Source organism: Artemia sp. Qi Xiang Cuo, chromosome 5, assembly GCF_049724085.1.
Source record: "Artemia sp. Qi Xiang Cuo chromosome 5, ASM4972408v1, whole genome shotgun sequence".
NCBI classification, from domain to species: domain Eukaryota; kingdom Metazoa; phylum Arthropoda; class Branchiopoda; order Anostraca; family Artemiidae; genus Artemia; species Artemia sp. Qi Xiang Cuo.
The window spans coordinates 36,810,832-36,823,472 of NC_142798.1; the positions used below are offsets into that span (position 1 = coordinate 36,810,832).

Here is a 12,641-nt window from a genome sequence, read left to right on the forward strand (position 1 = left end):
TGAAAAAATTTAAAATATTGTTCCAAATTTTTCATAGAAGATAGAAAATTTCAAGTTCTAATCTGAATTTTACCAAAGAATATACTTCAATTCTAATTACTCCAGAGAAAATAAAAAGCGTCCACTTCAGTTTTAAGTTCACCAATACATAAAAAATTTAAATTTCAGTCCTAAATTTTTCCTTAAAAGATAGGAAAAGTTATACTTTGATTGTGATTATTTTCTATAAAGATAAAAAGTTTCACTATAATTCTAAATTTTCTTAAATTCAGTTCCGACCTTTCTCAAAGAGATGAAAAAATTTAAAGTTCTGTTCAATATATTTTCTCGGAAGAAGAAAAGTTCAACTTCGATTCTGAATTTTCTCATTGAAAATGAAATGAGCTATTGATCAATTCGATGTCCCCAGAAAAATATAAAAAATTTTCACTTCAGTTCAGATTTTTCTCAAAGAGATGAAAAAATTTAAAAGACTATCCCAAATTTTTAATAGAAGATAGAAAAGTTTAAGTTCTCTTCTTGATTTTACCAACAAACACAATTAAATTATAATTTCACCAGAGAAAATAAATAGCTTACTCTTCAGTTTTAAGTTCAGCAAGACATAAAAAATTTAAAGTTCTGTTCTAAATTTTTCCATAGAAGATAGGAAAAGTTATACTATGATAGTGATTATTTTCCGTGAAGATAAAAAAGTTTCACTTTAATTCAAAATTTTCTTAAATTCAGTTCCGACTTTTCACATAGAGATGAAAAAAATTTAAAGTTCTGTTCCAAATTTTTCATAGAATATTGGAAAAGTTATACTTTGATCGTGAATATTCAAGTTTTCTTCTGAATTTTACCAAAGAACACAATTAAATTCTAATTTCTCCATAGAAAATAAAAAGCTGCCACTTCAGTTTTAAGTTCGCCATGACATAAAAAATTTAAAGTTCAATTCTAAATTTCTACATAGAAGATAGGAAAAGTTATACTATGATTGTGATTATTTTCTATGAAGATTAAAAGTTTCACTTCAATTTTAAATTTTCTCAAGGAAGTGAAGAAAAGTTCAACTTCAATTCTGAATTTTCTCAATGAAAATGAAATAAGTTATTGATCATTTCTATTTTCCCAAAATAATATAAAAATTTTCCACTTCAGTTTAGATTTTTCTCAAACAGATGAAAAAATTTAAAATACTGTTCCAAATTTTTCATAGAAGATAGAAAAGTTCTTGTTCTCTTCTGAATTTTACCAAAGAACATAATTCATTTCTAATTTCTCCAGAGAAAATAAAAAGTTTCCATATCACTTTTAAGTTCACCAAGACATAAAAATTTAAAGTTCAATTCTAAATTTTTCCACAGAAGATAGGAAAAGTTATACTATGATTGTGATTATTTTCCATGAAGATAAGAAGTTTCACTTTAATTCTAAATTTTCTTAAATTCAATTCCGACCTTTCTCAAAGAGATGAAAAAATTTGAAGTTCTGTTCCAAATATTTTCCCGGAAAAAGAAAACTTCAACTTCGATTCTGAATTTTCACAATGAAAATGAAATAAGTTATTGATCAATTCTGTTTTCCTAAAATAATATAAAATTTTCCACTTCAATTCAGATTTTTTTCAAAGAGATGACAAAATTTTAAATATTGTTCTAAATTTTTCATAGAAGATAGGAAAAGTTATGCTTCGATTGTGAACATTCTTCATGAAGATATGGAGCTACACTTTAGTTCTGAGTTTTCTCGAAGAAGTTCAAAATGTACAAGTTCTCTTCTAAATTTTCTTAGAGAAGAGAAAAAAAAGTTAGCTCAATTCTGAAATTTACCAATGAAAATGAAAAAGCTTCCATTTCAGTTCCTAATTTCTCAAATACATAAAAAATTTAAAGTTCAATTCTAAATTTTTCCATAGACGATAGGAATGATTATACTATGATTGTGATTATTTACCATGAAGATAAAAAGTTTCACTTTATCTCTAATTTTTCTTAAATTCAGTTCATTCATCTAACCACCAAAAACAATAGGTTAGGTTAGGTATAAATAAATATTAATAAATAATTAGAAACATCTCTACATGTTTAAGTTAGGTTAGGCTAACTTATCATGAGCGCTCATGATAAGCTAACCTAACCTAACTTAAACATGGTCAAAAGATTAAATTAGGTTAGGTTAGGCTAGCTTAAGTTAGGTTAGGTTAAGTTAGGTTAGGTTAGGTTAGGTTAGCCTACGTACGCGCGCGTACGTAGGTAAAATTCAGAAAAGAACTTGAACTTTTCTATCTTCTATGAAAAATTGAGCCTGCTAGTAGTATCATTATCTCTAAAATGATTTTTCTTACATCTCTGACCTTTTTAATAGATATTCTAAACGTTTGACGTTCTAGCATACCCTAAAAATAATGAACACTTAACAAAATAATGCATTAGATATTTTTAATGAAATAACGACATGTAGAATATTAATATAAAAATATGTTAAATACATTATTATACATTATTAGTACACTTGCGCTTCACTTTCCGTCAATTCATCTTTATATTCATTGATGATATTGTCTGCTAATGTCCTTTTTATTCTGCCTGCGATTTCACTGTCTATTGTCACATTATTTTTACATAGATACCAGTTTTGGCACATTGACATGATATGATTTATGATGTTGATGCAGCTGTATGCATGTCTTCCTTTTGCTTTCATTTGAATGCTAACACCGGAAAGATTGCGATAAGATCTATCAACGGCTAACATGCTACCAGAACCATTAGCTAGAAGTTGTCCCTCTTCATCAACTATTATTTTTAAGTTGGCATTCTCTTTGACTACTAATTTCTCTGGTAATGTTACTCTCGCATATCCACCACTTGCATGATGGAAATTCTTGGCTACACCAAAGGAATTTAACTCCTCACTGTCATGACAACGTATGCATACATTCCCAATAAGATCTCCACTTGCACTCGTTTCATACTTCAGGTATTTCTCCTTGTCAGCATTCAACACGACGATGATTTTTTCATTTGCACATACTTTCGTCGAATAATTCATCTTCACTTTTTACAGATATGAATTGTGTGTTGATCCTTCCACTGCGTAAAAAATACTGATTTAACGCATGCAATAAACTCGGTAGTGTCGATAACCTGCCATAGAGTATCAGTGGAAAAGCCGCGTCGTGTCTATGAATAAGCACAGAGTACGATTGGTAGAGCCGTAAGCATATTTCATGTCATTTTAAGATTTAAGAAAATTTAGAATTAAAGTGAAACTTTTTATCTTCATGGAAAATAATCATAATCATAGTATAACTTTTCCTATCTTCTGTGGAAAAATTTAGAAGTGAACTTTAAATTTTTTATGTCTTCTTGAACTTAAAACTAAAGTGGAAAATATTTGGAGCCGAACTTTAAATTTTTTCATCTCTTTGAGAAAAGTCGGAACTGAATTTAAGAAAATTTAGAATTAAAGTGAAACTTTTTATCTTCATAGAAAATAATCACAATCATAGTATAACTTTTCCTATCTTCTATGGAAAAATTTAGAACTGAACTTTAAATTTTTTATGTCTTGGTGAACATAAAACTGACGTGGAAGTTTCACCTACTAAATATTAAGAAACCTTAGCTCAGAAAAGCCTAAAATAGCCAACAACTCATCCCAAACTATAAGTTTCAGCCAACAAACACCTCTGAGGGACTAACAATCCTAGCTCTGAAAATTACAAAAAGTAAACTACACCTCCCAAATCATAATTTTTCTGAAAGCACACACCTATGTAATGCTAAGAAATCTAGATCAGAAAAGTCAAAAATAGCAAACCACTCATTCCCAAATCATAGGTTTCAGTCAACACACACCTACGAAAGGCTAAGAAATCCAGCTCAGAAAATTCAAAAAATAGCAACCCACACATCCCAAATCATAGGTTTCAGACACCACACACCTACGAAAGACTAAGAAATCTGGTTATGAAAAGTCGGAAATAGCAATTTGCATACCTCAAATCATAAGTTTCAGACAACACACACCTATGAAATACTAAGAAACCTTAGCTCAGAAAAGCCTGAAATAGCAAACTTTTCATCCCAAACTATAGGTTTCAGACAACAAACACCTATGAAGGACTAGGAATCCTAGCTCTGAAAAGTCTAAAAAGCAAACTACAAATCCCAAATCATAATTTTCTGACAGCACACACCTATGAAAGACTAAGAAACCTAGCTCAGAAAAGTCAAAAATATCAAATTAACCATCCCAAATCATTTGTTTCAGACAACAAACACCAACGAAAGACTAAGAAATCTAGCTTAGTAAAGCCCGAAATAGTAATTTACATATACCGAATCATAAGTTTCAGAAAATATCCACCTATAAAATACTAAGAAACTTTGGCTCAGAAAAGCCTGAAATAGCAAATTCCCCACCTCAAATCATAAGTTTCAGACAACACACACCTATGAAATACTAAGAAACCTTAGCTCAGAAAAGCCTGAAATAGCAAACTATTCATCCCAAACTATAGGTTTCAGACAACAAACACCTATGAGGGAATATGAATATTAGCTCTGAAAAGTCCGAAAAGCAAACTACAAATCCCAAATCATAGGTTTCAGACAACACACACCAACCAAAGACTAAGAACCTTATATCCTAAATCATAGGTTTCAGTCAACACACACCAACGAAAGACTAAGAAATCTAACTTGGAAAAGCCCGAAATAGTAATTTACATATCCCAAATCATAAGTTTCAGACAACATTCACCTACAAAATACTATGAAACCTTAGCTCAGAAAGGCCTGAAATAGCAAATTAGACACCTCAAGTCATAAGTTTCAGACAACACAAACCTATGAAATACTAAGAAACCTTAGCTCAGAAAAGCCTGAAATATTAAACTACTCATCCCAAACTAAAGGTTTCAGACAACAAACACCTATGAGGGACTAAGAATCCTAGCTCTGAAAAGTCCAAAAAGCAAAACTACAATCACAAATCATAGGTTTCAGACAACACACACCAACGAAAGACTAAGAAATCTAGCTTAGAAAAGCCCAAAATAGTAATTTACATATCCCAAATCATAAGTTTCAGTCAACACACACCTACGAAAGGCTAAGAAATCCAGCTCTGAAAAGTCCAAAAGCAAACTACTCATCCCAAACTATAGGTTTCAGACTACAAACACCTGTGAAAGGCTAAGAAATCTAGCTCAGAAAAGACAAAAATAGTAATTTACATATCCCAAATCATAAGTTTCTGACAACACACACCTATGAAAGGCTAAAAAACCTAGCTCGGAAAAGTCAAAAATAGCAAACTACTCATCCCAAACTATAGGTTTCAAACAACAAATACCTATGAGGGACTAAGAAATCTAGCTCAGAAAAGCCCAAAATAGTAATTTACATATCCCAAATCATAATTTTCTGACAACATTCACCTATGATATACTAGGAAAGCCTAGCTCATAAAAGTCTGAAATAGCAAACTACTCATCCCAAACTAGAAGTTTCAGACAACAAACACCTATGAGAGACTAAGAATCCTAGCTCTGAAAAGTCCAAATAGCAAACTACACATCCCAAATCATAATTTTCTGACAACACACACGTATGAAAGGCTAAAAAATCCAGCTCAGAAAAGTCAAAAATAGCAAGCCACACGTCCCAAATCATAGGTTTCAGACAACACATACCTATGAAAGACTAAGAAATCCAACTCAGAAAAGTCAAAAATAGCAACCCATACACCCCAAATCATAGGTTTCAGACAAAATACATCACCGAAAGACGGGGTCCGGGGAACCTTTGGGGACCGGTGGGTTCCTTCGGGATTGGGGTATGGGGATCGGAGCTCTTTGGGTCGGGGTAGGGCGATCGGGGCCCTTTGGGGTTGGGGTAGAGGACCTCACGACACTGTTCAAATAGAACTTGCTTACTATAACGACCACACTCAAAACCTCTTCTAAAACCTTTTCTAAAAATCATCTTTTAAAATGTCTCTAACTGTTTCGCCGAAATAATTCCCTAAAATGTCTAAAACCGTTTCACCCAAATAATCCCTAAATGTAATCTCAGCGTGTTCCTTTTGTTTTTGGCATCTCTGTGCTTTCAATTTTCTAGGAAACCCTTTCCTACGTTAATCTCTTCATCTCATAAATGTTCCTAGCTACACTATTAAGGTTTCGTTAGAATATCAATTTATCTCTCCGACTTAAAGCTCAGTGAAGCCGTATTTAAAAATAGAATTTCTATCTCTTTAGACTCCCACATAATTCCAAGATAACAAGTGATGTCATTTCTAATTCCTGACACTAAAGATCAATGAAGCCCTATTTAAAAAAAGAATATTAATTTTTCTCTCTGACCTAAAGAACGTTTATCCCTCAGACCTAAGATTAAAGAAGCCATAATATTTCTTAATTCCCCTTTCGTGAATCAATAATTCCCCTCCGATTATGTAAATCAATTTCTCAGGTTAGGCTAGCCTAAAGATCAAAGAAACCATAATTTTTCTTAATTCCCCCTTCGTGAATCAATAAATTCCCCTAGTGATTATGTAAATCAAGTTCTCAGGTTAGGTTAGCCTAAAGATCAAAGAAGCCATGTTTGTTTCTTAATCCCCCCTTCGTGAATCAATACATTCCCCTAGCGATTATGTAAATCAATTTCTCAGGTTAGGTTAGCCTAAAGATCAATGAAGCCATGTTTGTTTCTTAATTCTACTTTTGTGAACCAATAATTCCCCCACCGATTATGTAAATCACCCCAATGTCATTACACCTGGACAAACAACAGCAAATAAATTGACCTTGAAACATCCATCAAAGTGAGAAAATCCCTGTTTTTCCATTCTCACTGACAATGAACCATAAAACATCCATCAAAGTGAGAAAGTTCCTGTTTTTTCATTCTCACTGACAAAAACCATAAAACAGACATAAATTGTTGTTGACATCCATGAAAAACATCAAATAAATTTACCAACACCCATAATCATCCAAGAAAACAATTGCTGTTGACATCCATAAAAGTGAGAAAGTTCCTGTTTTTTCATTCTCACTGACAAAAACCATAAAACAGACATAAATTGCTGTTAACATCCATAAATGTGAGAAAATTCCTGTTTTTTCATTCTCACTGACAAAAACAATAAAACAGACATGAATTGCTGTTGACATCCATTAAAAACATCAAATAAATTGACCAACATACATAACCATCCAAGAAAACATCCTTCAATGTGAGAAAATTCATGTTTTTTCAAGTGAGAAAAATACTGTTTTTCCATTCTCACTGACAAAAACCATAAAAACATGCATCAATTATGTAAAAAAGTTGTAGGTGGCAGCAGGGGTGTCGCGTGGGGCTGGTACCCCCTTTCTACTAAACACTTGATATTTTGGGATACATTCTTGTAGGGTGCCAGTAGCTTTCTCATTTAGTAATTAATTTATTTTAAGGTGATACCCTTGAATACGCAGGGATCCTGCAGGGATCCCAAGGCTTATAAATATATGAATGAAGTAGTAAAGAAGAAGAGCAATTTGAGGTGTTTTTTCGTTTTTTTGCTTATTTTTTTGGAAGAGGAGAGTTGATTAATATTTATGTTACTATGTTGTGATGTGTATTATAAAACATGGTGTTGTGTAGCCTCTTTCGGCTTGTAATAAAATTGTATCTACCTAAGCCATAAGCTATATTTAGCGGGATCCTATTTAGATATCATATGATATATGATGATATGTCATACGCCGTTGTACAGCAGGCGAAATTTCATTAAATTTTCAGCCTTGCATCCCTGAGCGCTCGCGAAATAACCTCCAGACCAAAGACATCTGAAAGGAATTTGCGATGGAGGAATAGCAAAGTGTCTTTTCCTAAGATGGGACAATTAAGAAACGATATAAATTTCCAACTGAGACTTAGCTCATGCAACAAGGTTTAGTTGCTTTGGTTTCTGTCATTTATTAGCAATTGGAATAAGAATCGAAAACGTGACTGAATATATTAAAATGAAATAATAATAGGTAACAGTCTTTTTACTTGTTTTTTCTCCCCAAAAAACTATAGAGTCAACAAAGAATATCTTATATTCCATTAGAACTGACTATTCAAATAATAACAACTAATAATAAAACACCCTTGAAAAATTGGTTTTCCTTTAGCCAGGACAAAAAATATTGATCTGCACCTATAACCTTTAATTTTCTTCTTGTGGAGTTAAAAAAAGACGAACTCTTGTATAAAATTTGGAAAATCAGTTGAATATGTCTCTTGATGGGATTGATTCAATCAAACTACAAAATCTTTTTATTTATGATATTTGAAAAAGCTTGAGTGAGTTCCAGCATGTTGCAAGCTTGCATTCGGCTTGAAAATGAGTTTGTTTCTTGATAGTCGTTCGAAGAATGTCTTAGTGAAGCGCTAATAAGTTTCCCTGTGTATACCGACTAAGGCTTATTCATTTATCCGGAAATACTTCTTAGCTGCTAATTGATTGACGGAGCATATCCAGGAATGAGCCCTAATTTCATTGGCAACTCAATTTACTAACACTTCTTAGACAAATTAATGTTCTTAGATATTCGATGGACTGTCTATTGTAAATGAAAAGCGCTGCAAACCTATTTATCTTACTTTCTTTCAGAATGAATGATCCTACAATAAGAAGTACAGAAGGATCCGAAGAGAAACCCAGTACAGAAAGACCTGTAGGGAAGCACAGGGAAGTAGTAAGTTTTTTCTCGCTCTCATTAGGTAATCCTATTGGTTTTTGTAAACAAAAATCATAACGAGACGAAGCCCTTAGGGCTGATGTCCAGTTAGCTTAAAAGGAGCCACAACAAAAAAATGGATAAATCCATCAATCGGTAAGGATAAAATAAAAAAAGAAAAGAACACAAGTAAAATATTAGTAGTAGTGTGAGTGTAATAGATATCAAATATACATGGAATTACACAAGCCTGAGGCATGAATATGTGTGCAGTTTGACGAGCACATTGTATAAAGTGATCAAACATGTTATATTTGGAACTAGGGACGAGATTGTATAAGGTAGTCAGACTGATTTAGCCGATACATGCTTTATCAAGTTCGCTCTTATATCATCATAACATGTTTTTTTTTCCTGGTTCAATATTCAAAATTAATCTTCCTTATATTACATGTTCAAAAGATGGTCTTTGTCTAGAAATACTGGTTTTCAGCTGGAGAGCTTATAATCATGTTTTTTGTACTATAAATATAGAGCAAATTGGTTATTCTGTATCAGTTGAATAATACAACTTGTAATAAGCCTTTTACAGTTAAATTTATTCGTTTTTTCTAATGGAGAACAGCAAAAGAATCATGATGGTAAGTAAATATACATTATTCTTGAATTATCATAAAAAGCGTGATCTTTTTCCAATTGGTATCTGCCTTATGTCTTTTCGGATTTGGTTTGATTTGGTGATTATAATTTACATCTAACGATATCCAAATCTGGGTTTGCTTTAAGCAGTGGCCAAAGGTTTTTCGGTATAGCTGGCTTTTAACTATCTGTAATAGTTTTCGGATTGACAGGGGACCGCATATTTTTCGCTAGTGTCATACCAGATGTCCAGGTATAAAGGTATCTGGCTAAAAAAGCGTTCACGAATGCACATTCCTATTTTATCTCAACTGATAGCAATTATCTTCCTTGCCATATATAATTGAAAAAGATCTACAATTGTCATCTTTTGGGATTTGGTATTGTGGAATTGAAGGGGGTGCATTCCCTCCATTAATATTCTGAAAAAATAATAGACGAAGTAAACAATCAAAATTGTTTTTTCTTTTCTTTACATATCATATTTAAAATTTATCTTGCTTAGGCTCCATCTAGGACTGCTTTTTTTTCTATGTTTTTTAAGATTATTGAAATTTAGGCCTATACGGTTATAAGCTACCTAGTGAGAAAACTGAAAATGCACAGGTGTGTATTTACTCAGGGGGGTAAAAAAGGAGACTTGGGGGAGGAGTGCACCCCATTAATATTCTGAATAAATAATAGACGGACGAAATAATAAAAAAAAATCTTTTCTTTTGTTTGTGTATTGTATTTAAAATATATCTGTCTAAGGCTCCACCCCTGACTGTCGTTCTTTTTACTATGAGTTTAAATAGATTTTGATTTAGGCCTATACGGTTATAAACTACCTACTGAAAAAACAAAAAATGTGCGCGTGTGTATTTACTCAAGAGGGTAATTATTGTAGAAAAAAAAGAGCAGCTGGGGAAGGGGTACTCTCCATTAATATTCTGAATAAATAATAGATGAAGTAAATAATCAAAATTGTATTTTTTCTTATATCGCATTTAAAACTATATTTTATGGCATTCCATACAGGTATAGGCTATTTGGCTCTAAATGTTTCTTATGTACTTTACAGAAATATCTCGTTTTTATGACTATAATTGAACAATACGCCTCCTTTAAATACAAACAATATCGTTAATGTATTTGGAGTGGGCTTTGGGAAAGTGGGAGGGGTGCAACCCCACCATTAATATTCTGAATAAATTTAAAACGTAACTAATAGTTAATTTTTTTTCTTTTATCATATGTTGAAGTGGTGTTCTTTTTTTTCTATGTGTTTTAGGATGATTTAAGCCTATAAGGCTACAAGTTACATAGTAACAAAAAAACTGAAATTAATTTTTATTCAAGGACACTGGTATTCAAACACCAAGCCAAAAGCGATTGAAGCTAGAAACCAGCACGTTTAGCACTGACACAGAAATTATCAGAACCGTGAAATCGAGGAGGGATGGTGTAATCTACTTCGCACCCTAAACACTTTTTACCGACCTACCTGTACTTTCCAAGATAACCCCCAATTTATTGGATAGTTTTCAACTTTATAATGCGCTCACAATTTTGCATCGGAAAAAGGAGTAGGGGTCTTGTAGAAACGGGTGCGGGGGATGGGGAAAAAAACCTTAACTTTGCTAAATTACTTTTGGTACTTATTTAGTACCTGGTAAATATGTGAGTAGAAGTGAAAAGGTTCATGAGAAATAGGTTATCGCTTCTTACTGAGCTAATGGTAGCTCCTTCACAGATATTTTTTTATTGGATTTTATTGCTATTAGCCAAACATTACGATGTTTGTGTGTGTGTCTGTGTGTGTGTGTCTGTGTGTGTGTGTCTGTGTGTGTGTGTCTGTGTGTGTGTGTCTCTTTGTGTGTGTCTGTGTGTGTGTGTCTGTGTATGTGTGTCTGTGTATGTGTGTCTGTGTATGTGTGTCTGTGTATGTGTGTCTGTGTATGTGTGTCTCTGTGTGTGTGTCTGTGTATGTGTGTCTCTGTATGTGTGTCTTTGTTTGTGTGTCTCTGTGTGTGTGTGTCTGTGTGTGTGTGTGTGTGTGTGTGTGTGTGTGTGTGTGTGTGTGTGTGTGTGTGTGTGTGTGTGTGTGTGTGTGTGTGTCTCTCTGTGTGTCTCTGTGTGTGTGTGTCTGTGTGTCTTTGTCTGTGAGTGTGTGTATGTGTGTGTGTGTCTGTGTGTGTGTTTCTGTGTGTGTGTGTCTGTGTGTTTTTCTGTGTGTGTTTGTCTCTGTGTCTTTGAGACTCTGTGTGTGTGACTTTTATATAGTGTTTGATAGATTTACTCTTACTGTGGTAGGCTGGGTGTTGGTATGTGGGTCTGAGTGTCTTATTGTGTGTGTGTGTGTGTGTGTGTGTGTGTGTGTGTGTGTGTGGGTGTGTCTGTTTGTGTGTCTGTCTTTTTTTTTGTCGCTGTTTTGGTGTCAGTTTTTTAGGGGCTGGGGTGGATTGTCTGTGTGTTTGGGTCAGTGGTGGAGTGACTGATTTATTTGGTCTGGTGGTTTTTGTCTGTGTTGTTGTGTCAGTGTTTTTGTGTCTGTGGGTGAGTCTCTGTGTGTGTGTCTGTCTGTGTGTGTGTCTGTGTGTGTGTGTCTGTCTGTGTGTGTCGGTGTGTGTGTGTCTGTGAGTGTGTGTCTGTGTGTGTGTGTCTCTGTGTGTGTGTCTGTGTGTGTGTGTCTGTGTGTGTGTGTCTGTGTGTGTGTGTCTGTGTGTGTGTGTCTGTGTGTGTGTGTCTGTGTGTGTGTGTCTGTGTGTGTGTGTCTGTGTGTGTGTGTCTGTGTGTGTGTGTCTGTGTGTGTGTGTCTGTGTGTGTGTGTCTGTGTGTGTGTGTCTGTGTGTGTGTGTCTGTGTGTGTGTGTCTGTGTGTGTGTGTCTGTGTGTGTGTGTCTGTGTGTGTGTGTCTGTGTGTGTGTGTCTGTGTGTGTGTGTCTGTGTGTGTGTGTCTGTGTGTGTGTGTCTGTGAGTGTGTGTCTGTGTGTGTGTGTCTGTGTGTGTGTGTCTGTGTGTGTGTGTCTGTGTGTGTGTGTCTGTGTGTGTGTGTCTGTGTGTGTGTGTCTGTGTGTGTGTGTGTGTGTGTGTGGGTGTCTCTGTGTGTGTGTCTTTGGCTGTGTGTCTGTGAGTTTGTCTGTGAGTTTCTCTGAGTCGCATTGTGAGTTACAGAGATTTACTTATTGAGAGAGTCTCATAGAGAGTATCTGGGGTTATGTGAGTGTGTGTCTGTGTGGTTGAGTGTGGTTTGATTTCTGTTTGTTTGTGTGTCTGTGTGTGTGTGTGTGTTTGTCTCTTTTAGTTTGTCG

The 12,641-nt window shown here is 34.2% G+C and overlaps 1 protein-coding gene across 2 annotated transcripts in view; it reads left to right on the plus strand.

Annotated features, from left to right (window-relative positions):
- LOC148952099 (uncharacterized) overlaps positions 1–12,641 on the plus strand; it is a 644,245-nt gene that overhangs the window by 282,939 nt on the left and 348,665 nt on the right. For both annotated transcript variants that reach the window (XM_089089541.1, XM_089089542.1), the window contains exon 8: positions 8,644–8,728. In XM_089089541.1, coding sequence (XP_088945667.1) covers positions 8,644–8,728 — 85 coding nt within the window. The remainder of the gene's footprint in view (positions 1–8,643; positions 8,729–12,641) is intronic.